Here is a 27,837-nt window from a genome sequence, read left to right as displayed (position 1 = left end):
TGGCTCCCGTGCGAGCGGGCTGGGCGCGGCGGGGCCTCGCCGGTAAGGCGGCCGGGCCCGCCCCTGCTGCGCTCGCACCGGCGGAGCCCGGACAGCCGCGTGGCGCTGGGCCTCCGCGCGCAGGGAGCGGGGCCGCCGCCTCCCCCAGCCGCAGCAGAGGCCGCGGCACCGACCCGCGCCCGGGAGGCCGGGGGGGGGGGGGGCGTCACGGTGGCCGGGTTCGCCAGCGCAGGGGCCCGAGCCCGCAGAGCGGCAGACGGACGCGGCCGGGCGGGGCTCCCCGCGCGGAAACCTGGAAACGGGGAAAAATAAAACAAACCCACCCGCCCCGCCCCGGCCAGGCCGCGCGGGGGCCGCCGCGCCGCGGGGCTCCCGCCGGGCCGCTGGGGGCGCCAGCTCGGCGGGCTGCCCGGCCGCCCGGGAGCGCTGCCCCTTTAAGAGCGCCCCCAAAGATGTCGCAGCGGGGTGCCTGTGCTCGCTCGACCTAGCCTGCTGGTTCTCCGCTGACCTTCGGGACGGCTTTTCGTGGCTGCTATTGGCTCGCAGCGTACGAGCGCCGCTGTCTGATTGGTGAGCGGCGGCCTGGTCCCGCCCCGGCTATGCCCAGCAGGCTGCGTTGCGGGCTGGCGGCTAGTTCCTGTGCTAGGCCTCGGCGGGGGGAAGGGGCCGGGGCGAGCAAGTGCTGCGGGGAGCGGGCCGGGCCGGGCGGCGATGGCGGCGGCGGCGGCGTAAAGCCGAGCAGAGCCGAGCCGAGCCGAGCCGGGCGGAGCAGCGGGGCCACCATGATCATAGAGAACGTGGACGCTCTCAAGTCTTGGCTGGCCAAGTTGCTGGAGCCGATGTGAGTGCGGGCGGGGGCAGGGCCGGCCCGGCCCGGCCGGCGGTGTGGCGGCGGGGCAGGGGCAGGGCTGCTCCCCGCCGTGAGGGGAGGCGGCGGGCGGCGCTTTCCAGGGGCCCCCCCGGCCCCCGCGGAACGGGGCTGCGTGCGGGGCCGGGACGCGGGAGCCGGGCGAGGCGGTGCGGCGCCGGGCCCTGCCCTCCCTCGCCCCGCCGCTGCGGCGCCCCGAGCCCGGGGCAGCCCCGCGTCCCGAGGCCCTGGGAGGTGACGGGGCCCGGCCCGGAGCCGCGCGGCTGGCTGCCGGTGGCCAGCGCTTCTGAGCACACGCTCGGTTTACGGGAGGCTGCGGTGCAAAGGGCTTGGGCCGAGGGTTGGGATTTACCGAGGGCCGGTGCGCCCGGCGTGGCCGTTTGTCCCAAAATCCGCCCGTCGGCCTTGGCCTGCCTGCGAAACCCCCGCCCGCCCCCCCCCCCCCCCCCCCCCCCGCCTCGCCGGGGCGCGGGCGGCCGCCGGGCCCGGGGCGCGGGCTGCTCGGCGGCGGTGAGGGGCTGCGGTGACGGAGCTCGGTCTCCAGCTGCGTAACGCCGGTTCGTGGCACAGCCCTGAGGACAGCGCTGTAAGCCGATTGAGGGGAGTCGCTGGAGCAGCCGAGTGCGCGGTGGGGAAGGTCCGCTGGAGAGCGCGGGCGCGCTGGTCACCTCCCGGCGGAGGGCTCCGGGAGGGCCGGCTCGGGTTTTATGAGCGGTGGGAGAGGATCGTGTCGAGGGGCTTTGCGTCGGTCGTGAACACGGCTGTGCTTCTGAAAAACACCTTGCACGCTGGCCGAATGCCTGTGACCGGGGTGTAGCGGGGTGTTCTGCGGAGCTTCGTCTGTAGCAAGGCTCTTCTGAAGGAAGCTAACTTGTCAGTAGCTAGCTAGCCTTACAGCTTCCGCACGGTGAAACCCAGACCCGTTTGGAGTTGCAGGACGTACATTTACCGTGTGTAGTTAACTGATATTTCTACGGATACTTTTCTATTTCCATATTTAAAATAGGCCTCAGAACTACTCGGCTGTAGTCACCAAGCAGCGGGTCTTTGAAAATTCTTCACGACTTTCCTTTTTTCTTTTTTAAGATAACGGGTCTCTCTGATACTTGGTCAAATCCTTCTGAAAGTCTGTCTAGACTGGAGCGTAACTCTTGCTCCGACACCTTCACTGCCAATTCCAGTCAACCTTCTGTCCTGCTGTCCAGCATTCCTTTGGTATCTGAGCTGCACTATAGGGACCTGAGTTGGAGGCGAGGGTTCGTGGCAGAGAATCGTAGAATTCGCTGGCGGGTCCTGACAGCCGAGGATCCAGGGGTGAAAATGCAAAACGGTTAACCTGGAGAAGTGCACACACCGCACGCGTGCTCCTCTAACGCGTAATGCAATGTGATGCCTACGAGAAACGAGTACATGGAGAAAGGAATGGGAATGGTTATAAAGTGATGGATCACCTCCTTTATTTTAAATTGAAGGTTTATAGTCAGTTGCATGTGGGCAGTAGCACCAAATACGTTACACACAGTTTATTTCTTTTCGTGAGTGTGTGTGTGTAAGAACTGTAAAATCTGTAAAGTTGTGGTTTCTTTGTTGTTAATTGCTACATTTAACATGGCTTTCATCGGATGTTGGAAACAGTGAGCAAACTAATTTGGAGTAGAGCTGCTTGATTGGCTGCTCATTGAGGATTTTTATTTTCTCTAACCAGTTGTCATCTGCATGGCTCTCTGCATTTTGTTTGTTTGTTTTCCGTTTTGGTGGTTGTTTTGTTTTTTTTTTACTTGAGATTATTTTGAGGTCTATATACTTTATACTACTTCCTTCTATTTCTATAGTTAATGTTCTTAGAAAATACACAATCCCCTCTCTAAATGTAAGTCTTAAAAAAAAAAAAAAAAAAAAGGAAAAAAAATCTTTAAATCATCAAACTGTTTTAGGTTCCTACCTACCATCTGATAGCTTGCATCTGCATCTTTTGAGAGAGGCAAAATGAGGAGCTATTGCTTAATCATTTAACACTGTTAATCTAGTTCGTACTTTGAGTGCTTTTCTAATAGCTGAATAATGGAATTTAAAGCAATATCCAAAGATTAGTGCAGAGTGTTGCTGCACAAAGTTGGCTATCTTTGGCTGTCATGAAGCTAGATAAGGGCTTAGGTAGTGCGGATGGTGAATCTGTGTTAATAATTGCACCCCTTTAGACATTTTACCAGTGTTAAAGGATTATCGTAAGATTTGTAGGCGTGGAAATAGTCCTTGGGGAAGGAAAACCCCGGTATGTTAGGCACAGTAACTTAAGCTGTACAGAACATATCTGTGTGCATATTTAAAATGTGCTTTTGTGATATATCTTTCTGAACTACTTTTCACAGTAATAATGTTTTAATACTTCAAAAACACTTTAATACTTTACAATAATTGTGCAGTGACTTTCCTGGTACTTGCTCTGCTGTTCTCGTAGAGTCATACTTGGTGGTGGTTGCTGTGCTTAGAGAAAGTTAAGAAACAATGGCATCTGCTCAGTTGCTCTAGAATTGGATGGTTCTGTAAAAAAGAAAGTTGTTTTTCCTGAGCAAAGCTCAGGAAGGAGCAAAAGAGTGGGAACACTGTCAGGTGTAGTAGGGTGGCGGGGTGGTCACAAGGCAACTAAAATATTCTGCTATAATTGAAAAAAAAACCCCAACGTTGCTGGCTCCGTCATCCCAGTGCGGCTGCGTTGGTGTTAGATGTCAGAAAAGCACCCGACGCGTGTTGCCAGGTTTTCTTTGGTGGCTCTTCCGTAACAGTGATTGTCCAACACGGGGGTTTTGGCATACTTCAGCAGAACCTATCTTTCTCTCCATAGATGTGACGCAGACCCCTCAGCCTTAGCCAACTATGTTGTGGCATTAGTCAAGAAAGACAAACCAGAGAAAGAGCTGAAAGCTTTCTGTGCTGATCAGCTGGATGTCTTTCTGCAAAAAGGTACTGTGCTCTCCACTACTTTATCTGTTCGGTGGTTTTCATTTCACTGGGGGGAGGAGGAAGGATGATGCACCATTTTTGCCTTCAAAATACTTCTTGTTATCTGTGAATTGAATATTTCTTACAGAGTGTGAAGGAATAAAGATCTTGTGATTAAAATAAAAAAAAAAATCTGAAGATGAAGTCGTGTAGCTTCGTCTTGTTCATGGTGGGTGGGAGGAAATCCTCTGAAATAAAAGCTAGCAATTTCATTTTAAAGTATCAGTCATGCTGCCAGAAGTTTCTCTGACAGATGTTTAATAACTTTTGAAAACCTGGTCCATATTAATCTTTCAGGCTTCTGGTGAGCTCTCATAGCAATTTGGTTCAAATTCAAGGTTTTAAACACTTGAAATTCTGACACTCGCTGGGGAAGCTATTGTGCATTTTTTTGCGATCTGATGTTAAACTCATGATTAGTCTTCAGTGAATGATTTGCTCTCATAAAAATTGCCGTAAAGAGGCTGCTAGCTGTAGCTAACGGAGTAACTGTGGACTTACTCCTTGATCATGTTTCGATCACGCTTGCCCCTCAGAACATTTCAAAGTTGTAAATGTGATTGAAGGAAAAGTCTCTGTTTCTGTCTTACATACACCTGGTGAATTTCTTTGTCTAAATAAACAACCTCAAGTTCCACAAATTTAATTCCAGCTCCCTGAATGGAACTAATGTTCGTTAATCTAAGATGATGATGCTGCTGTGAGCAGTCCACCTGGATGACTTTTTTCAGGGACTTTTCTGGTAAATCTAAGAGTGCCCTTAAATCAATATGTAACAAAGTTTTCTTGTTTTCTGTATCCTCAGAAACTTCAGGTTTTGTAGATAAACTTTTTGAAAGTCTGTACACAAAGAGTTATCTTCCTTCTCCTGAACCCACGAAAGTAGAAGCGAAGCCTGCAGGTCAGGAAAAAGAAGAAGTCAAGGAGGAGGTAACATTATTTTTTCTGTCTACCTGCCTCTAATTTCCAAATTAGCCATCCTGTACATTTGTGAGGTAAAATGTGAAAGAAAAATCCATGATTACTAATGATCTTTACCATCTCAGTGCATCTGAAGAAAAATGGAAGATGACCATTCAGACAAGAACATTTTAAGATCTCTTTGTAGAGCCTACCTTTGATCTAGATTAATAGCGTTCAGAAATCCTATTCAGATGTCCCTGGCAACACAAGCTGATAATGATTTGGAAGGGTTTAAGAGAGGGGGAAGAAGCAAAAACATTCCAAAACGTTTCCTTTTCCAATTTTGTGTATTGTGTGAGGAATAGAAATTATTTAAAATGTTTTCTGTAATACTTAACATCAGTGAAATACGTGGCCTCTATATTGAGGGACAATTACTTTTAGAAGTGAGGTAGCATTCATTTGCCAACAATTCTTTCTTTTATTTTGTTTTTAAGTTTTATTGACAAAATTGAAAACAATCAAGTTTTTGAGAAAAGCGAAGTAATACTTCCATAGCTGTCTAAATCTCTTTGTATGTTGTATAATCCTCTGCTATCGCTTGTCTAAGATAGATGGGGTTTTTTTCCTCTAAGTTGATGATTTTCCAAGGGAAGAGACCTCTTCTCTGTGTTTGTAGCATCCTAATGTACCAGCTTTGAGAGAGAGTTGGGGAAAAAATTGCTATAGAAGTAAATGTTCATTTCCGTATACTCTGATCACAGTTTGCCAAGATACATTAGGCTGAATATGCGTTTTAATTACTATAGCAAAGTCACAAATAAAGTCAGAGAGTATATATGAAATTCCAGTCCTTTCCCCTCACTCCAGGGATGCTTATGTCATGCGGTGTTAAGAGCAAAAACTGTTGCTCTCTTTATAAATGTACCATGGGGAGCGTTTTTTTCTGACAAGTACTCTAAATGGGTATTCAGATTTGTGCTTTTGTCTGTGAGCCTAAAATAACATGAAGGAAAGACCTTGCTGGAGTTACTTGTTCTGTCTTCAGAGTTAAAACTGGCTGATGGTCATGAAGGTGACAAATAATTGCAGATCAAAATCTGTCAGTCAATCAAAACAAAGCTGTATTATATTATATTACGGAATGCAGGTCCTTATTTGACAGCATGTGATTCATCAGTTGATTTAAATTAAAGTTGCTCTTCACTTTCTTTTCTCCCTTTTCTGATGTCCTTTTTTTATCTGAGGATGAGACCCAGAATTACGACAATTTATGGAAGTAGCTTTGGTGATGGAAATTCATAATTTGCAACTGTACAAGACTTTCACTTCAATAGTTTTCTGATCAGTTCTCAAAGTACTGTCATAATTTATAAAAAGTGTTTTAGAACTGCCTTCAGTTGACTTAACCAGTGCTCTGGTGGGGGGAAAGAGGGAGGTTTTGGGAATTTGGGGGAGGGGGTAGGCATAAGGCAAAAGAAGATATATCTAGGACAGCTTTATGGGACAACTTTACAGGATCGGGACATTAATTAGTTATTTCAACATCAGTAAGGCCTTGATGATTTGTCATATAGCGCAGTGTATTGCGCGATTCCTGCAAATGGAGGACACAAAATAAAACAAGTGGAATCATAGCTAAGTCTAGGTTGGAAGGGACCCCAGATACCATGCGATACAACTTGTGTTGAAAGCAGGGCCTTTCGGGTTAGGCTCTCCAGAGCCCTGTCAAGCCAAGTCTTGAATATTTCTACCAATTCTCCCCAGATAATCCTAAACAAGGATGCAGGAAGCCTTCCTTTTTGTTTTGCTTTAATTGGCAAAAACCTTTTAAAGATTATTGCATGTAAAGTTTTGCCACCAAAATTTACAGTAACTTCTAAGCAGTGTAAAATGGCAGCAAAAGTACAAAATGGGTTCAAAGTGATTTACAGTAGTGGTATAGTTGACAGACTTCTCAAACTGCTTTTGTTGAGGCCAGCAGGAAATGTGACTAGTTCAACCATGTGAATGGTTTTTTTTGCTTTAAAGCGTTTATTTCAAAGTGTAAATTAGTGACATATCTACTTGGAGAAGTAACTCTCCTTAGTTGTGTTCAGTTACGAGATTCAGAAAAGACCTCATTTGTAGAATTGCTTGCTCTAACTAATGAGATAGAGAGTGGATAGAGAACTTCCCTTTCATTAATCCTGTTTAAAAACAAAATATCAAAGTGGTTTTATTTTGGGGCATCTCCTCTGCAGAAAAACCTGAAAGATTTGAAACAAAAAGCTCAACACCCTCTAGTGCTTGATTACTTGTAGTGCTTAAGTATTCTGTGCAAGTAATACTTAAATATTGTTTTTATACAGGATGCTAACTGTAACTTGAACTAAATCTTGGCCTTATTTTCTTCATTTAAAAAAAAAATGATACTCATTCTTGATTGGTAGTTATCTCTTAAACAGAATTTTCAAGAGTCAGTTGAGGAAGAGCGGGATGGCAGGAAAAAGAAGTATTCCAGTCCGCAGAGAAGCCGTGCGGATTCCAGTGAACAAAGGTTAGTTTTGAACCAAAATATTAATATATTCTTCTGTATTTGCTGGCAATCTTTAACTGTGGATTTTTACCTTGTAGGTAGTGATTTTTCATAAAAACAGTGTTCTCCTCCCTACTTTTCTCTACCTGCAATGTATTATCTGATCACGTGCATGAGAACCTTTCACTAGAAGTTGGTCTCCTCCGAAAAAATGACAGTGTTTTTCAGATGTTAATACCTAGGAATGTCATCAGTTCCATTCTTTCCCTTGTTATATAAATGAAAAGCATTGTTGGGGGGGTCTTTAGGGGCTGGGGGGGTTGTTCACACAGTGTCAACGTCACTTTTAAAACGTGTTCTGTTTTGGTTGTCTAACTTTTTCACCTTTCCAATTCTTCTTAGTCCTCCCCTTGCTGGTTTCTACGAATTAGTGATTCAACTTTGAGATTCTGTACTTTTCTATGTAACTTGGGAAGTTCTGACTTGAATGTTTCGCTGTCCAGATTGGATGAGAAGGATGAACAGTATCTTAACTTGTTGCAAGCTTGTTTTTTAATGTGGTTTCTCTTTTCATAAACAAGGTCTGCATATGTCTTTTCTAGAACCAGAGACAAAAAGAGAGATGATGGAAAATGGAGGGACTATGACAGATACTATGACAGGAGTGACTTGTACAGAGAGAAGTCTGGCTGGCGACGTGGCAGGAGCAAAAGTCGTAGTAAAAGCAGAGGGTTAAGTCGAAGTCGTAGCCGCAGCAGGGGTAGAAGCAAAGACCGTGATACAAACAGAAGTGTTGGTGAGTACCCAAGGTGCTGCTTTAGGAGAACATCTAATGTCGGTGATGTGTGGTGACTCCTACATACTTTGTGGTCCAGCAGGCTGTAGATGTCCTTGAGCAGTGGGAGCAAATTTTGAGAGCTTTGTGTTCCTGAAAGTATTAATTAAGATGCTGTTCTTCAGAGTAGAACAGTTAAGGGGATTGTTTTCTTCTTTGCTAAGCTCTTAATTTATCCACCGGTGTATACCGGTGGATATTGGTAGCTGATATTTTTGTGCTGTGTGTGTTGACAAAGCTGTTGGGTTTGGGTTTTTTTTTTTTCTTTTCTCCCCCCCTCCCCCCCAGGATCTACCTTCTTGCAAAATAGCGTTACTCTCTTTTTCACTTTGTTACTCTGTATTTTTTAGAGACGGTTTCTTTGTAATTGAATGTGGTTACCATGTGATCCGTTATTCTTTTAGGGCTAATTCAGGTTTGTTGGAAAAATCAGAGGCACAGATTACAACAGATTTCAACGCATGTTGAGACCACGTTAGTTAAGGGTGGGGGGGTTGGTTGTTTGCTTCAGGCTTTTTCCCGCCTCTTTCTACTTTAAAAGAGAAAGCTGTAATCCAGGGTGGAATAAGGAGTAGAGGAATGAATGTGCATTTTGCAAAGAAAACATTTAGATTTCTGAAGTTAAAACCCTGTTTGCATTATATTTGGTTTTTGTTCCATTGCTGAAGACTAAGCTCCTTCAAGAACAGTTTAACATGCAGAATACTGAATATTTAAGGAAATGTTTATACTGTTGTGTATTATCTTTTTCTCAAGGCTCTGATATACGGAACAAAGCATGAAGACTTGACCGAACTTTTTTTTTCCTTTTAACAGAGCACCGAGAGAGATCAAAATTCAAGAGTGAAAGAAATGATGTTGAAGTCTCGTATAATCCGGTTTCTGTGTCTCCCAGTAAATCTAGTGAACAGTATTCCTCTGCACAATCTATTCCCAGTGCTGTTACTGTAATTGCACCTGCGCACCATCTTGAAAACACAACAGAGAGCTGGTCAAATTACTACAACAATCATAGCAATCCCAGTTCATTTGGCAGAAACCCTCCTCCTAAAAGAAGATGTCGAGATTATGATGGTAAACTGTTTATTAGTTTTCAGTTTCATACCTTGTTTCAATTATTCTGGGACCTTTTTTTTTTATTAGGTATTAACTACATGTAGGCAGCAAGTCAAAATGCAGTAGCATATGGAGTATACCTTGTATGTAAAAGATGCAATATGACCTATATTTTTCTGGGGAAATAACTAGTCTTACTGGAAGCTGTTTACTTACAATCTGACAGTTGCTGGATAAGAACATACAGAGTTTGTTCACAAATCTGTATATGCTTGGCAAATATTTCAACCACTGGCAGTTCTGATAAAGATTGCAGTATATGTGTTTAATATAAAACAGGTGGTACTTCTGACTTTCTTTTTCCACAGCTTTTATGATGGATGCATGTATGTTTGTATGCTTTTATGGAAGATTATTCTAATTTGAATTATTTTGAAACCTCATTTGATAATGTAATGTTGGATCAGTGATTGCATGTTTTCTTTAGTAAGAAATTCCAGCAAAAACTGAGATGCTACAAATTGCTGACAACTAATTCTTTTTTTTTTTTTCCTAAAAAGATTATTAAATGTCCTGTTTTGCAGAGCGAGGATTTTGTGTACTTGGTGATCTTTGCCAGTTTGATCATGGAAATGATCCTTTAGTAGTAGATGAAGTTTCCTTGCCAAGTATGATTCCTTTTCCTCCACCACCTCCGGGACTTCCTCCTCCTCCTGGTATGCTTCTGCCCCCTTTGCCAGGTCCAGCTCGTAACATGAGGTTGCCAGTTCCACAAGCTCATCCACAGGCACCACCTCCTGTTGTGCTTCCCGTACCAAGTAAGTCAAAACATCGTTCTGTGTTTCTTTGTCACCAAGTTAAAATGATGGCTTTTTCTGGAAGTTCTATGTGTATTCAAAGTAATGAGTTCAAGTGTCTTCGCTAGCCATGTGCTATTCAAAATATTGCCAAAATAATTCTGAAAAATCAGCTTGCAAAATATGATGTTTCTAGCACTCCAAATTAAATTAGATTAATTGGGCGGGGAAGTGGAGGGGGTTATCTTTCAGATAATCTCATAACCCTGGTGTTGTTTGGATTGATCACTGACAATTGGATTACTAGCTTTTTTTTTTTCCCCCTAATGCAAAAATGTTGAGATTTAATCTCCTAAAAGTTCTAATAAATTTCTGTGTTTGTGCTGTATTATCTGCTAGTAAAAAGCAATACATAATTGATACATCTAAGATCTATTTTAGCTCAACAGCAATCTCTGGGTTGTTTAGCCTTTTTTGTTATCTTACTGCATATTATAAAGTAAATTATATCAAGAAATAGAATATTAGATACGTGGTTACTCTGTTTCAGTACTCTATTCCAGTAACACAATACATGCTGTGATAGTTGTATCAAATAGCAGCAGCTATGGAATGAGAAATAATTTTATATAGGATTAACCCTAAACTTTGCATGAGCTTTTTAGTGGGTGGAATTGGCTTGCTATTGAGTGAACTGACAGTGCTCTCTGATTGTAATTGTGTCTTCATAGGTTGTGTAGTGTAACTCATTGTCCTTTTTTGGGCATATAGTAAGTAGAAATATACGTATCGTATACGGTGCAAACAAAGCAAAAATAGCTAGATAAATTCCTTGTCTGTGAATGCCTTCTGCCTGGTAGTTCTTGTTTTAGAACTGTAATCTAAATGTTGCTGATACGATCTCTTGCTCTGAGCAAGCCTTGATTCTCCATGGCAGAGCTGAGGGAGGAGCTGCTTCAGTTAATGCAAGCTCTAACAATAATAAACCTCTGGGGAAGAAAAGACACTTTTCTTTTCTTTTTTTTTTTCTTTTTTTTCTTTTTTCCTTTTTTTTTTTTTTTTTTTTTTTCCTTAAAGCTTTGTCATTTCTGGGAAGGAGAAAAGGTGTTGGAAACAGAGTAACTTACCTGAACAGGGCTTCTCAATTTACTTTTACTGTAGTGGGATTGTAGATATTTACAATCTTGACCTTGCTCAAAGCAAGGCATAAACAAATTGCATTGAATTGTTTGTATATTTTATCTGTGGAGTTATAAGTCTTAGTGATCTATTCTATGGTGTCATTGTAGGACCACCTTTAACACAGTCAAGTTTGATAAATAATCGTGACCAGCCTGGGACAAGTGCAGTGCCCAGTCTTGCACCTGTAGGAGCAAGACTACCTCCTCCTTTACCCCAGAACCTACTGTATACAGTATCAGAACGTAAGCAAATACCTTTTTTTAAAATCTGCTTGAGAACAAATTTTAAAATTCCTCTGTTGATGTGTGGTTAGAAATTGTTACCTCTGTCTTCCTCCAGTACATACAAATCTAAAAAGAAGTCTGATGGCTTTCCATGTGGTCAGTCCATCATCTGCTGTTACTGTGTGAAATAGCAGTAGTGTTCTGTCACTGAGGAAAGATCATTTGTGGGGAGCTTTGTTTGGGTTTCAAATGCTCAAAGCAATAAGGTTGTTACATAAGAAAGGGATCCCTTCATCTTCAAGCTGTCTAGTAGAACATTAGCAAGCAAAAGATGGATCTGCAAACCTGTAATTACTGTTTAACTTGGTCTTTATTCCTATCTGGTTTTGGCTACTACAGATGAGAGAGGTTTTTTTTTTTTTCCCCCAGCTGTGTATCACAATAGTTTCTACAGTCTTTGTATACATTAGTACTTTCTTTCTATCTTTTTTCCAGAATCGACTCAGTTCTAGCTTTCTAACTGAAAAAAAAATGGATGGCTTCCAATGGACATGTCCATCTTCCTTAACAGAGCTCAAATTTTTAAGAAGTGGGTTTTTGTGATGGTAAATAGCAAAATACCTGGAGAGTCCTAGATTGCTCAATTTAAATCCAGAAAAGCTTATATTTCTTTAATAACGAAAGGAGTAATGGCATTTCCATGTTCTACATGAGCAAAATAAGATAATTAAATCTCAGTGTTTTCTAATATTCCCATCTGGGTTTGGTTTTTTTTACATAAATATTCTGAATTTTATTCAGAGGAGGGCTCTAGTTCATGATCCATGTCATTTCCTTTGTGACTTCCATGCTTTTCAGAACTTCAGTCACTCAAATATCCTGTTAGATAGTCTGTTCAATTGTCTCCAAATGCTGTCAGGCATTTAGATGTTACCATCTGATTCTTTCAGCTTCAGAACTTCTAATGGGTGATTCTGTCTGTCTTAGCTCGCAGGGCATCACTGACTTCAGTTGCACTATGTAATTCTGTTCTCCAGAACATCCGTGGAGATTCTCATGTCCTGTTCTTGGACTGTTATGGTAACAACTGCTGGTTGCCCTCTTGCAATCAGTCGTGTGCCAAATTGTGGAGGAGGAACTTGTGGTTCAGCTCGTGCAAGGTTAATGAAAGCTCTTGGCAGAGTCTGAAACTAAACTGTAAAACATCAGTATTGAAATTCTGGGGCATCTGTTTTAAATTGTAAAGTCTTCATTGTTGCTGTGGAATAAGGAGCTGAAATTTAGAGTGCTTCAAGTCTGTCAAGTCCTCTTGTATAGGCATTCATTTCTGTTCCAGGATGTACTGTGTTTCTGTGGAGGCTTTTCATAGACTTTATTCATTCTAGTTCTTCTATAGCTTTTCCTTTTTATGGTTGGAAAAATGCATCATCCTTGATTTGGACCTTGGGCTGGCGGAACAGTATGAGTCAATCCTGTCATCTTGTGTTCTCGTGGTTACCCCTTTTAATTAAAATAATCATTAGTACTTACTGGAGCTTGACAGCTGATCTCACTCTTAGATAAATTAAGAGAATTTAATAGGTAAGTATTGGTCAAATTACCTGATTTCTCAGCTTTCTTTGATTGGAATCATTTAAGTACGTTCTTCCCAAAAAAATCCTTTTCTGAAATAAACTAGACTGTTGGACAGCAAAGACTGAAAATCTCTTTGCATCTTGGGCCCTACAGAATAAATGCTCAAACTAAATCTTTTGTTACTCCCCTTGAAACACTGTCAGACGTTGTGAAGGCTGTCATACAGACACCTCATTCCTCTTTCAGGCAGCTCATCAGCAATGCTCGGTTAGTGTGACCTATGCGCTTTTGACAAATAGTAACAATCAGATTAAAAAACAAAAGAGAACGTGCCCAAACAGACTTGGGCGTTAAGGTCAGTTGAGGGTTTTAAATGGCTACACACATTGGCTGTAAGACCTCTTCTCTCTCTCCTCTTCATCCAAACCAACTTCTGATTCTTGGACATCCATGCATTTCCTTAAAGGAAAATTAACCCTGAGTCTTAAACTCATTTGAAAAATTCTTTCGTTTCTCTCCTTTTTTTATAGATACATATGAGCCAGATGGCTATAACCCTGAAGCTCCTAGTATTACCAGTGCTGGTAGATCTCAGTATCGACAGTTCTTTACAAGAGCACAAACGCAGCGTCCAAATCTAATTGGCCTAACATCTGGGGAGATGGATACAAATCCAAGAGGTAGGAAGGGTTTCTAGTCATTGCTGTTGCTATTTTTGTCCAAGACCGTCAACGCTTACTTTCCCCTTTTTCGGGCTGAAAGCGATAGGTTTTTCTCACTGATCTAGTATTTTAGAGCAATTTTCAGACATCTCTACCTTTTTTTAAAATGCTAATATGACCATATTAAAGTCAAAACAGCCTTTTTGATTAAAAATAACCACTTGCTTGGGAATGTTACGAGGTTGGGGTTTTTTTTTTTGGTTGGTTGGTTGGGTTTTTATTCCTCTTTAGCCTATGAAGGTACTTTTCGGATGCTGGGTGCTTCTAGAAAGAAAAATGGTGCAGAAAGATGGCTTTAAGCAGTACAGTCTGAAGACCGCTTTTGATTTGCCAAGGGTATGTTTAGGACCAGGGGCATAGAGGTGATGATCTACAACACCACCTCGACGGTAGTGAAGAGGGGAACTATCGTGGCGTGTTTTTTGTTGATGGTCTGACCCTGTCAGCCAGATGTTCTCTCTAAAATGAACATTGCAGGTAGCGTTCTAATTCTCCTAGCCCGTGGAAATCCCAGTCTGCATTTAAGTAATTCTGAATCCTTAACTGGATGGATGTGGATGTAGTCCCTTAGTGGTGACATGTACAAAGTATCTTTTAGGGGAGAGAACAAGTCAAGGCTCTTTAAAGAATTTTTTGTTCTGTTAGCATAACTTTCTTTCTTTTTTCCTCCTGCTTTCCCCACCCTGATCCTTAAAAGAAAAGATGTTAAATTTCAGTGTTTACTGTTACACTTCAGTGTTTCTTATTCAGTAGATAAGAAAGATTATTTTTTTTTTAGTATTTCCTTCCAGTGACTCATCCTATAAAGAATATGGTTAAATATTATTGCAGAAATTGCTGTTGCTGTTTTCATCTTAATGAACATCATAAAGGCAGGGTTGGGGCTTTATTGCTGGCCCTCAGATTCTCACCAGTGTTCGGTGCTGGTGCTTCAGACCACTTGTTTTACTGTCTGTCACGTGTGTGAAAGGTTTACTCTAAAATCATCCTCCAAAGTAAGATTAAAATTATGCCCGAAAATGCCCAGTCTTTGTTCTCACCAGTGTAATCAGCAGAGCTCTGCCATCTATAAAAGCCATAGAAAATTGACTTATAACTCAGACTTCTTTTTAGGAGTTGAATATTTGGCATACACAGGAGACTAACAGCAATAGCATGATATTAAAAAGGTTGTAAATAAATACTTGGCAAACTGTGATCTAGTGCTTTAGCTTTGTGTTTGTAGAAGTTGCTTCAAACTTTAAACCTAATGTCTCCGAGAGTATAATTTCATGCCATAGTTGTGCTTAATTAACAGTTTGTTGCTGAAAACTGGACGGAGGGATGACAAAGGAATAGCAGTGGGAGGAGCGGGTTCTTGGTTGCTTTTTCACTGTCAAGGGTTAACACAGGGAAAGTTGGTTGTTTATTCAGCCCATGCCACGTTGCAGAACTCTAACCTGAAATCTGGGAACCTAGCCTTGTTTCTTTTCCTCCTTTTTTTTTTTTTTCCTTTTTTCTTTTCCTGCAGAATCTGAATTTTCAGTACCTGAAAGATGGAGTTTTAGCTTTGTTTCTTCAAGCTAATACTAACCTTAAAGGTCAAAATCTCATCCCTGCTGGCTGGACTAAATGTTTGTTTTCCTCAAATTGTTTACTTAGGCTAGCAAGTGATCTCTGAAGTAACTTCATAAACAAAACTGACCAACTTGATAAAGTCTTCCTAATTTTTTACGTTTTTAAACTCGGTCCTATTTTACTGTTTAAGTGAAAGCTTTTCCCATGTCTCCGTTGATGTATGGCGAATAACACAGGTCTTTTTCCTTTCCTCCAGCTGCCAATATTATCATCCAGACTGAACCTCCCATTCCCATTACAAATAATAGCAGCAATGTAACTAGAGTTGTCCTTGAACCAGACAGCAGGAAAAGATCTCCAAGTAGCATGGAATGTCCACCATTAAAGAAACCGTGGCTGGGAAAGTAAGAATTAACAACTGCAGTTGACTAATTGGAATGCACTTTATTGCTATCAGTGCTGTGAATATCGCTGTTCACTAGTCCCTGTAATGGGAGCTGGTTGGGTCGGAAGATCTGTGTCCACATAATATGGAGACTAAATATTTGGTGGGTGGGAGGAGCTCTTTTTTGTTAATGTCTAGAGTGTATACTTTTTATGAGAAAAATAAAAGTTAAATGTGTGTTAACATTTGCTGCCTTACTTAAGTATATGTATGCCTATCTAAATTACTAACTTGTTCTCATTTTCTCTAGGCAAGCAAATAACAACCAGAATAAGCCAGGATTTTTGAAAAAGAATCAGTATACTAATACAAAGTTAGAAGTTCGAAAAATTCCACCAGAATTGAACAATATTACACAGCTCAATGAACATTTCAGCAAATTTGGAACTATTGTAAACATTCAGGTAAAAAACAAAGTTCAGTTTTATGCCTGTATGTGGGTATTTTATTTTCCCTGAAGCCTTCTAGAATATTGCGGCTGAACTACATTCCTTGAGAAATCTTAATGGAGGCTAACTGGGAGAGTAGGTAATCAAATTCAAAGAAACCTTTTCTTGGTCTACTCTGTATTATTATCTTAATTCTGTAAAAGTATGTTGGCTTCTGCCTTCATGAGGTCTTACTGAATTTGAAAGGCTTGCAGGTTTAACAGTATCTAAACCAACTCAGGTTTTTGAGCAACTTGTGTATAAGTTTTGAAAGAGATCTTCTAACAATTTCTGTCTTGTATGATAGTCCTGCAGTATTTCATAGTCAGGATTTTGACAAAGATGCTACAGGAGAGTCTTTATATGTACCAGTTTATTACCACTTTGCATCCTAGAACTGGTTCCTGTTCAGTGGTGTTCCTTGCACTGCAAGAAGGGGAAAAGCACTATATAAGCAAAACACGGGTAGTTACATGGTTAAAATAGCATTTAATTTCCATTTATTTTTCTAGACATAACAGTTGCCTCTTAAGTCCTCGGTTAGAGGTCTAAATAAAAGACAGATACCTGGGAAGCCTTTGTATTTCTTGAGTTGGTGATTTTATGTCTTGGCCCAAAAGATACTGTGGTGCTTTCTGCACCTCGATAATGAAATAATGCATTTAAAACATGCTATCTCAATCATTATACTAGAAAGTCCAAGATACGTTTTTATTCCTGTGATTAATTTTTAGAGAAAAATAGTCTTAGTCAAGACTGTTAGATAATGCTTCTTTGAGAATGGGGTGAACCTTTGCATTGTATGTCCTTGGACAGCAGTTGTCTTTCAGGAGGTTAGAATAAAGAGCTTTCGAGTCAGGGTCTCTTCAGTCATACCCCAGTGGCAGTTCACAATGCTCTGAATATATGATGCTATTTGGTGGGGGAGTCATTTTATTTTGTTTTACTGTATATAGGCTTTGCTGCAAGTACGTCTAATATTTGCCAAAAGGTACTTGGCTTTAATTACATAGAATGTTTTAGCTGTATTTTGAGCTGTTAATATCACTGGATATCCCACTCGTTATTGCAGATTATTTCTAGCTTGGTTTGCTACTGGTTGAGGTGTTTTCTTCCTTGAGAAATAATGCATTCGAATGAACTTTTGATTTAGGTCGCTTTCCAGAATGATCCTGAAGCTGCTCTAATTCAGTACTTAACTAACGACGAGGCTAGGAAGGCAATTTCCAGCACAGAGGCAGTTCTGAACAATCGGTTTATAAGGGTACTGTGGCACAGAGAAAGTGAACAGCAGCCCCCATTGCTGCAGCAACAACAGCAGCAGACACCCACGCAGTCTCTTCACCACCAACTTCACCTTCAGCAGCAAGCCCTGACCACAACTCCAGCTGTAACAATGCATAGCAATCTGTCAAAGGTATTGTGCTATCGTAAACTAGTGATTGAGCGGTGAAGGTTATCAGCGTTCCTAAATGACTGCTACTTCAAAAAAGCAGAGTGTATAATATTTCATTTTTTAATATCTGTTGATACACAGGTGATGAATAAACCACTGGCATCTGGTGCCTACGTCCTTAATAAAGTCCCAGTGAAACGTCGCCTTGGAGCAGGAGGTGGAAACCAGCCTGACTTAAGCCAGTCTGGGGCTGTGGTAGAGGATTCTCAGGTATGTTTACGAAGGCTGACCATCTTCATACTTTCAGTTAAAGCTTTGGCCTGTTAGCTAAGAAGGAACTAGCAAATAGAACTATGTGAATTGTTCCCAGTTGGTTCTGTTTCTTTTCACTAATGTTCCGTGCAACCATGGTCAGTCATTTCCTCCTAGTTTTGTTAGCTGTTTATATAAAATAGGGACAGTGACTTCAGAAACAAAGTATCTCTATTTTAAGTAGCATAAAATATTTTTGGCAGTGCTTCACAGTAAACAAATTTGACAGCCTATATGTGGTGTCAGCTTTTTGTTGGCGAAGCTAATTGCTTTCCCAGTGATTTTTGAGCTTATGCTGTGCTTTAACAGTAGTGCTAGAAGATTATAGAATACTTCTGCACAGAGTTCAAGCTGATACAGTTTAGTTTACACTGATACCATAGTGCAGCATGTGTTCTTGGCCACAGAAAAGTCCTTTTAAGGAAGGAAATATGCAGGTGACTTTTGCTGCCTTATTTGATCAGAAAGTGTGATGTTGGACTATGACTGCGAAGCTGAATATAATGCAGATGCAAAGCTGAATATAACGCAAATGCAGAAGATCAGCTTCAGTGGTCTTCCTAGCGGGTATTAGGATACAGAGGGAGTTTTAGATGAAGAAGGAAAGAAAGTATCTTTTGCAGAAACCCTTTTAACAAGCATTTAAGCTGATTGCTTCCAAGCAAGTTGACTGTTAGACCGATGCCTTTATGCATGTGTTTTAATTGCCTTGGTCTTTTTGTCTCATTGCACAAATCTGGAAGTTTGTGTTGATGTTTCACAGAATACTTTCCTCTAAAATTCATTGATGGTATATCGCATTCGTTTTAAGCTATTACATATTTTTGTGTGTGTGTTTTTACTGTTTCAGATGTTTCCTACTTCTACAAGCCACTCAAAAATGGTTTACAGTTCTTCAAACTTAAAGACATCTATGAAGCCTGGTGCAGGGTCTAAACCTCATGATGTGCAAGAAGCCCTTAAAAAAAAACAGGTACTTTACTATGCATTGGCTGACTGACAGTATAGCAATCAAAGTTCTTTACAAAGAAAGGTTTGATAGGCAACTTAAACCTCAAATATTGCTGTATAGCTTTCTACATCAGTGTAGTTTTTGTCATCATTATCAGACTAACTTGCAAATGCACGTTGAGGTAAATCATGGGTAAGGGAGTATTCCTTTTGGGGTGTCTTACTTGACACACTTGGTTGTGTGTGGGTTTTCTGGGTTTTCTTGAGGCATTTCTTTGATTTTAATCTCTGCAGGCATGAGACACTTAAAATACAACATAGGATATGTTTCTTAAGAGGTGTCTGAAGGGGGCAAAAATTTAGTAGAGTACTTCACAGCAGGAAGTTAGCAACTTTTTATTGTTTTTTTCCGGATCAGATACACTTTATACTTGCACATTTTGCAGACTAGTAGTTTTCATTATGGCCTTCACTTCTATAGCTTGAAGAAGAAAATATGATATATATGAGTACATATAATGCTAGACTGCTTTTTACTGATTGAAAGAATTTTCTTCTTGTGTAGGAGGCAATGAAACTCCAACAAGACATGAGGAAAAAGAAGCAGGAGATGTTAGAAAAACAAATAGAATGCCAGAAGGTAGGTCTGGAATGTCTTCTAGTAAATATATTCTGTTTTGTAGATACCTGTCTGTTCAGTGTTGTTTTCCCTGGAATCTTATATTCCTGCTCTTTTATTAATACATAGATGTTGATATCCAAGCTGGAGAAAAATAAGGCCATGAAACCAGAAGAGAGAGCAGAAATAATGAAGACCTTAAAAGAACTAGCAGGAAAAATATCTCAGTTAAAGGATGAATTAAAAACTTCATCTACAACCTCTACACCATCAAAATTGAAGTCCAAGACAGAGGTATTTATTGCGCAAGACACTTGCCTGCCTGTCTTTTGTAACTGTTTCTAATATTACGTCCTAAAAATGCAGCAACGTTAGATCAAAAGATTTCCTAGCAGTATTTTGAACTTGAGAGTGATAACCACGGACAAGCAACCTATGGTTTTAAAGAACTCGGATGACCTAGTTTTGCATATAGCTCATTCAAGGTTGTTCCAATTCTGAAGCAGAGAATTCTGGGTCCCTCAAAAAATGGGTTGAGGGAGGGGCACGGTGGCAATTAAAACAAAATTAACGTAGAGGAAAGTATGGATATTGTGTACTGATCTGTCTGTATCATTTACGTAAATGTATTGCTGAAGAAGTGGAATAAAACATTAAAAGCACGCATTACAGTTCTGCTTTTCCCTTCCATTTTCTTTCTGCACCATTTTCTCTAAGGCACAAAAGGAACTTTTAGATGCAGAGCTGGATTTTCATAAGAGACTCTCTTCTGGAGAAGACACAACTGAATTGCGAAAAAAGCTAAATCAGTTACAAGTAGAGGTGAGTTTGTCTGGGTTGGTGCTTTTACTGTATTTATGATATATAAATGTTTTAAATCCTTACAAACTGAGGATGGCTTTGTACATTATTTGCCTTCTTTAACCAGGCTGCCCGTTTAGGCATTTTGCCTGTTGGTCGAGGAAAGACAGTGCCAGCCCAAGGAAGAGGACGAGGACGGGGTCGTGGTGGGAGAGGAAGGGGCATGTTGAATCATATGGTGGTAGATCATCGTCCCAAAGCACTAACAGTTGGAGGCTTCGTTGAAGAGGAAAAAGATGAATTGTTACAGCACTTCTCTGTAAGTATGAGGTCACATTAAGAAAGAAAAACCTGAAGAGGAGAATTGTGGCCAAACTATAAATCTGAGATTAAGTAGGTAACCGATACCCGGGATGTGTGCTTACTTGCAAAGAGAGGCATGCTGAGAAATTTGTAAATAACTGTTTCTTTTCCAAATTCTTGAAGCTGCAAGTCTTTTTGTTTCTGTTAGTGCAAACAAATCAAAGACTTCGTCCTGAATTCATGGAACAGGCTACGGATAAGCAAACAGTTTCAAGAGTTATCAAGGGTGTAAATGTAATGTGTTTTATAGCTGCTTTACAATAGCTGCCCAATGCATTCTTTTAATTGCAAAGCTAAATAGCTTACTCTTATTAACTCTGTATTAAAGTAGTTTAAAACAGACGTTAGAAGGCTGAAAAATACCTATCAGCCTCTCTCTGTTTACAAATTATTTTTCAGATTGGCAATTCATACCATTTCTCTTGTTTCTCTCTAGCTCAAGAAGCAAAGCACTGTTCTGCTAAACAGGACATCAGTTTCAAAGTAGTTAAATTTGTTTACGAACTCATGGTAGAGCAAGTAGCTTGCCAGTTTGCAAGCTAAATTAATGGATGTGTTAGCATCGTAACTAAGTTAACGTAACAAAGGAAAAACTGATTTTACATTTTCCTCAGTTACTCTTTCCAGAAAGAAATGTTTTCATGTGCAAAGCCAGTAAACTTCTCAGAGAGATCATGTAATACTTAATAAATAGACCCAGCATGAAATCTAGGCTTGATCAAGTCAGTTTGGTATTTCTGGATGCTCTCTGCAGCGCAGGTGACTGGTATGGAAAACTAATTTTGTAGAATCCTACCCTTTAGAGCTGGATACAGAAAAGCAGTAGAGTTCTCGAGAACTGGTAATCTGAAAGCTTGTTTGTTTCTGGTTTGAGTTGGAACAGAGAACTTTACAGTTCTTCATACAGTGGGGTAAGCTTTGCTCTTTGGGGAACTGTTTCTCTCTGCTTTGGCCTCATTGCTTATCAAAAGTTCGAGGCCACTACTACTGCTTTGATTAGGTAAATTCAGTGAAAAATGTTGTGTGGTTTGATCAAAAAAACCAAGCTGCTTTATGGTATGATAACAGTGCCATGAACCCTGGGAAAAGTCCTAAGGGGACCAGAGTGCCTTTTTAAAAAAGATCTTTGCTTTAATTCTATTTCTGAGAGACTTCACGTTTTTGAAAGTTTTAGCCATCCTTAGCTGCTAAAACCAGTAAAAGTTTTTACAAACAACTAGTGCTGTTACTCAAGCTATTATCTTACTGGCTTTTAAATTACTTTTCTTCTGCTATTCATATTAAATCTGAAGTTGACTAGAGTTTTCTTTTGTGCTGCTTGTACTCCATGCATAAATCCTTTTTTTTGCTTGTTTTGAAGTTTGTTTACTCCTTAACTATCATTGCTGTGGTCATTCCAATTTTAACCATTATGCAATATATAAATTCTAAAAATGCAAACTTCTTGTTAATCTAGCCATACTAGATTATATTTTTTCCTCCTCCCGGTGGCATACTTACAGAATGTATTCAGGAGCTCTAGAGCAAAGTTTGATTCCTATTACTGAAATCTCTTTTGCAAATTAATGAGCTCTAAAGGACTTGCTTAACAGGTCTAAAGAAGTACAACAACGACGGGCAGAAGAGAATAAGGGAAACAGTGAATTCAAAGAATTCACTTCTGAGCTATAAATTAATACACTTACTTCCTTTCCTCCTGCAAAATTAAGCTCCACTTACTAGAATAACGATAAATCTGAGCTTTTGCCCAAAAATACCGGTACAAATGCTGCATTATTGCTGGATGATGCAGCTGAGATTTCTCTGGCTCTCACTTTTCTGTCCAAAAAATAAGGTTTCAGTGGCGCTTCAGTACACTGCAATTGTAGCACATGATAATCATCTTTTTGGAGGAGAATATTATTACTGTTCCTGATAGGTTTTTTTGTTTTGGGTTTTTTTTTTCCCTCTCATAGAAATTTGGAGATATTGAAGACCTTCAAGAAGAGGATTCCCCATTAAGTGTTGTTCTAACTTTTAAATCTCGCTCAGAAGCTGAGAATGTAAGTAGAATAATGGATATATTTTTTTCACAATTCTAAAATAAGAATTTTTAACTTCTTGTGTCTGCCTTTGTATTTTAAAATTTAGCAGGCTTTGATCCTACTAGTTTGAGCTAGATAGCGTGGGTATTGGTTGCTACGGCATATAGTGTCACTGAAGGGGGAAGCACCTCCTGTTTACCTTAATAGTAACATAGGTCTTTTGCTGTTAAAAGTTCAATGTCACGATCGATTCGGAGCTCTGTTAATCTTTTCAGATTGCTGGTAGATGAGCATTATGTAGCAGGTTCAGGTTTGAGTAAAGTTGCTCTCAGAAGACTGAAGTGGATGATTGTGGCTTATATGTTTGAGATCTTCAAATGTGCATGATGTTCACTGGCTCTAGCTCATTGCTGGCGATCTTAGAAATTCTTTACTTGATCCTCTTTTTGAAAATATGTTCATTTAAAACACAATCTAGGCTGCTAACCAAGGATCCCGGTTCAAAGACCGAAGGCTACAGATATCATGGTACAAACCTAAGGTACCTTCTGTGTCTACAGAAATCGAGGAAGAGGAGTCTAAGGAAGAGGTATGAAAATACGTTAATAACCTAATCACTCTTCTAGGAATCTAATAGCTAAGAGCTCTTTTAGGATACAGTTCTCTGTTTACTTGAAGAAATTTCATAAAAGATGTTTTTGCAAACCAGAAACTTAACTGTTTTTGAATAGTCAGGTATGTTTTCCACATTTTAAAAAAGGGAAAAGGAAAAAAAAAAATACACTTTCTGGATGGGATGTTGATTTGTCAGCTATGAAAAGAAACCTCACATTCGCTATATGCAGGCTGCTGATCTCTCTACTTCGCAGTATTAATGCTCCACTGTGGGATAAGTTACGTATATTCTTTCCTGTAATTATGAATGCGTTAAGCTTTTAAAGGTTTCTCTGTCTAGGCATTTAACAGCAGACTGTTGTTTCAGAGAGGGTGGGTGGTTGTTTATTCCCGCTTCCTTTGAAGTTTGGCTTTCTTTTCCTTTCTTGATGTGTGAAGCTACTGTTCTTTCCATAAAACTTGTTGAATGTAATTGTGTGCGTTTCAGTGAGGCGTACAGTAAACAAGAACCTGATAGAAAGTACAACTGATGCTGGGTTGCACGACATGTTTCCTAGGATACAGCATGGAACTTCTTTGTTTAAAAGTACTTTTTTTTTTTTTCTTCATCTAGGAGACTGAAACCTCAGATCTATTTTTGCACGAAGATGATGATGATGACGATGAAGATGAGGATGAATCCCGTTCTTGGAGAAGATGAAATTTGATGTTGGAAATGTATAATTTTAGGAATATAGTTCAAGCTACATCTTTTAAACATTTATTTAAGGAAGTTGATGAGCCAAAAAAAGCTTTACTTTCTTTTCAAACCACAAGATTTAAAGTGAGCAAAGTTTGTTATAAAAACATTTCGGATATAGAGCTGTGATACTAAACTAGCCAAAGGCCCAGTAACTTTTTACATAATTATCAAGCTCACCAGGGTGGTGATTTTTTTCTATTTAAGAAGGATAAAAAGAGAGAGGGGAAAAAAAATTAGTATTTTCTTGTCCTCTTTTTGTGTCACCTGTATTACCTTGTTTTGGGTTTTTTATAATGTGATTGATTTGTTAGTTTATAATTGAAAAGATATTACAAGTTTTATTTAGCAATATTACGGGGTTAGGGGAAAGATGCAAACTTTCATTAAATGTTACGAAAGAAAAAATTGCCTCATTTGCTAATTGAAAAAGGGTAGCATTTTATTTCATATGGAATCACTTATTGTAGGAATTATTTGTGGCTAGGTTCATAAATCATTTATTTCAATATATTTGAAAGCCACACAGTTTCTATGTTCTACTGCTTTTTGTGAGAGGAGATGGAAGAAGCAATTTAACAGGGTATTATTATAATATTGTCCAGTTCACTCTGTTTCTTCAAATTCTGCTTCACAGAAAACATCAGCAATGACACATATTTGAGTGAATTTTCACTCACTGTTGATTTTCTTCTGTAGTTTCAGTATAAGGTTCACGTTTAAGTTAGACTGTTTGTTTACTGCATTTCAGTATTTGTGAGCATGAATGTAATGAGTTTCATACTTCCTCAAAAAGAAAAACAGCTAAACTGGCAACCGCCTACCAGCCAGTAGAAACTCTTCCTCCTCTCCCTGTTACCAACTGTTTATGTTCAAACCAAATCCACGAAGCGTTCAGAGCAAAATGCTGCTTAGCCAACAGAATGTCGGTGTCCTGCTCGAAGGCTGGCGTTAAACCAGTGCTTTAAGTGGTAAGTCTTCAGAGGAGTGTTCAGAGCTGGTTTTGGAAGGTTATCAATTTATCTCCAAGTATAGTTTTGTTCAGACAAATACATTTAAGATGAACACCATTACATTCTCAGTTGCCTTATTGTTGTACCATTTTAAAAACACATACACACCCCCCGCAGAAATGGTGTGTATTGTGATAGAAATGAGGATAACAAGTTCAGATACTTGAGCCATGTATCTTAACTGTTACACGGCTCTTGCGGTTCACGAACGTGTTATCTGGTAAGCATTTTCCTTGACTCTGTCCATTTGTACCGTACACTTTTCAGTACATTTTATGTACGTTTCTATACAAAATAAACAGAATGTCGGTGCAAAAATGCTCTCCTCTTTTGAATAATTAGTTTACCAGTATATTTCCCAGCAAGTTCTCGACTGAAGGAAAACATACATCAAAACCTTTAAATGACACAGCTCTGAACTTGGCTAGTGACATGGAGTTGAGCATGCCTTTGGGTTAAGAGTTCCCCAACGTCCTTATCCTTTTGCCGTGGTGGTGCATCGAAAGTCAAAACAGTATGATTTTCTGTTTCCTTGTCAGTTGAAGGGAACATGTCTTTCAGTATTCTGTCTCTTCACACTGAAACCTCACCTCTTTATATAATTAGGACTTTCCTGCCAATACTGAGGCTAAATTACAGACATGAAGAAATGAGGGGAAACCAATCCTACCTACTTAGAAGAATATCTTGCTTTTCTCCCATCATCTCGAATGTTTTTTTTAATGTCTGTGGCTCGGTCAGTGTATATTTTGAAAAATCCATTGCAGCAAACATATTTGAGTCCTGACAGTTTAAAAAATGATAGAGGGAACAAAAGGATTTATATATTTTTTTGTACAGAGTTTTTTCTTAAACTGTATAATTTTGTAAATATTTTGCTTTTTTGTGTACTAAAACTACCAGCGTATAGATTTCAATAAGAATTGTTGTATTTTTGTATTTGGAAAATGAAAATTACAGTGAATGAATGAAGCTGTAAGAAAAATTGCAGTAGCCTTTGACACACGTAGAATGGGATTCCTTTTCATATGGTTTTAGCTCTAAAGTGACACCTGACTGGCACACTGTTCAGGGACACTTGCCCTTGCCCAGACATGCTGGCTGTTCAAGTTGGGCGCCACAGGAGGGAAGCGAGTGCGGTAGCTTTATTTAATGATTTTTTTTTTTTTTGAGAGCTTCATACGATTTCTTTTTTTCTCTCCCCCCCCCCCCTTTACAGCACACATTGGCAGGCTTACATAAACCCTCAAGTGACATCCCAAACATGATTTCTAAACGCTGAGGCACAGAAGTGAGTTCTGCCTCTGAACTTAGCTTGTGTGTGGAAAGCATGCTGTTGTATTATTGGGAATTTAGGCGATGGGCAGTATAGCCGTGTCCGACTTCTGGTGTTTAAGGCGGAGGAAAGCTGTTTGAAAGTGACCTTCATTTTGCCAAAGCTTATGGATCTCCCTGTGCTTTAGGGTATGCTAGGCTGTATTATAATGTTTGGGGTTTTTTGTTTTGGTTTTGTTTGTTTTAATAGGTAACATGACCGTACAGCTTACTTTATGGCAACGCTTTATTGTGAAATTCACGTGGACTTTCAGAGAGTACGTTAGACAAGATTTATAATCAACAAGGTAACTTGTGTACAGCAGCCAGTGTATTTACAGGCGATGTGTAATGAGACGTTACCAGTCTGGGGCATAAACATTGAAAGAGTACGTGATACGAAAAGTGACTGTTACGAGGAATTGTCTCCCTTTCATTGTTGAATTAACCTAAGCAAAAAGAACAAAGCAAACTCAAGAGTTGAAAAGATAAATCTGAAAACAGTTGCCTGCTTATTGTGAAAACAACACTTTTTTTAACAAAATCATGTGAAAAGGAATAAAGTTCCTCTTGGTGTATAGTAAACTTGTACTATAGTTTTTACAAATTGTGAACTTGTGTAATAGTATAATAGGAGATATTGTTGAATTTCTAACTGTTTATACATTTAAATTCATATATGTAATGTTTGTTTTATTGATTACAATCTGAATTTCTAAGATGCATGTTGACTTTTTTGCAATAAAGATATACTATGGAATGGTTCAAGATTTAGAAAAGACAAAATTCTAACTTAAATAAATTGGATAGCAGAACCATTCAAAAAAAATTACAACTGTCACAAAAAGAGCGTTATCACTTTCTTTGGGGGGGAGTATATGTGTGAAGGGGTATTTATTTGTATGGAATGTGTGTGCAAGTTTGTTTTACTTAATAGTTGATAGCTAGGAGAAAAATCTTGAAGTGTATCAGTGCTCTGAAATAGTACTAATTAAGACAGCTAAATTGATGGGGGGGAGGATACAATGCGGGTGGGAGGGATTCCAGTAAAGGCTATTTTACATTTTGGGGAAGAGTCAAAGTTTCAACAGAAAATGAAAAATGTTTTATAGACCATGGTGGGTTCCGTGGTCTCTCTTACGGATTTGCAGTATTGCTGGGTTGTTGAAAATGGTGTGTACAAAACATGATATTATATACATGCAAACTCTAACCCCTTTGTCATTTGGTCTGAAAACTAATTTACTGTTAACTTTATTCTTGGTCTTCGCTTCTTTCACTAATTTCTGTTATTCCCTTCTCTTTCCTGTGTTCCTTTCATGAATGTAAATGTTTATTTGTCATCCCAGTTTTTTAAAAGCCTTTTCTCTTGCATTCCCTTTTCTTACCCATATCGTTAGTGTGCTGTGATAAGGTTTTTTTGAAAACAGACTAGAAATTTTACAAGGATGGGAATTTTTCCTTTTTCCTTTCTTCACTGCACTCTTGTTTTGAGGAGTAGGGGGAGGAGAGGAAGGGGCTTGCTAGTATGTTTAATAACTGTATTTGTGTCGCCATCTCCCCCACATCCCGTTGCGGTC

General features: G+C 39.9%; 1 protein-coding gene across 4 annotated transcripts; it reads left to right on the top strand.

Annotated features, from left to right (window-relative positions):
* The first annotated feature begins 692 nt into the window (after positions 1-692).
* RBM27 (RNA binding motif protein 27) lies at positions 693-27,092 on the top strand. 4 transcript variants are annotated; one of them, XM_076350502.1, is made up of 21 exons: positions 693-841; positions 3,711-3,829; positions 4,674-4,798; positions 7,219-7,310; positions 7,892-8,085; positions 8,941-9,198; positions 9,765-9,998; positions 11,267-11,401; positions 13,489-13,638; positions 15,494-15,641; positions 15,933-16,086; positions 17,264-17,527; positions 17,648-17,776; positions 18,669-18,791; positions 19,335-19,409; positions 19,518-19,682; positions 20,106-20,210; positions 20,317-20,508; positions 22,508-22,594; positions 23,055-23,165; positions 23,805-27,092. In XM_076350502.1, exons 1-21 carry the CDS (start codon positions 783-785, stop codon positions 23,889-23,891), a joined length of 3,006 nt encoding a protein of 1,001 aa, XP_076206617.1. In that variant the 5' UTR covers positions 693-782; the 3' UTR covers positions 23,892-27,092. The 4 variants fall into 4 exon arrangements, with proteins under 4 accessions (XP_076206617.1, XP_076206616.1, XP_076206618.1 ...); XM_076350501.1 differs by having other exon boundaries at positions 7,204-7,310; XM_076350503.1 differs by lacking the exon at positions 13,489-13,638 and having other exon boundaries at positions 7,204-7,310.
* Positions 27,093-27,837: the final 745 nt, after the last annotated feature.

Source organism: Aptenodytes patagonicus, chromosome 12 (genome assembly GCF_965638725.1).
Source record: "Aptenodytes patagonicus chromosome 12, bAptPat1.pri.cur, whole genome shotgun sequence".
NCBI classification, from domain to species: Eukaryota; Metazoa; Chordata; class Aves; order Sphenisciformes; family Spheniscidae; genus Aptenodytes; species Aptenodytes patagonicus.
This window is presented reverse-complemented; position numbering and strand designations above follow the sequence as displayed.

Excerpts from the sequence above, each read along its gene's own strand:
- RBM27 (XM_076350501.1), top strand. The coding sequence starts at position 783 with ATGATCATAGAGAACGTGGACGCTCTCAAGTCTTGGCTGGCCAAGTTG. Across the intron at positions 15,642-15,932 it reads AAGAAACCGTGGCTGGGAAA|GCAAGCAAATAACAACCAGA; the intron begins GTAAGAATTAAC and ends CATTTTCTCTAG. Across the intron at positions 20,509-22,507 it reads AATTGTTACAGCACTTCTCT|AAATTTGGAGATATTGAAGA; the intron begins GTAAGTATGAGG and ends TCCCTCTCATAG.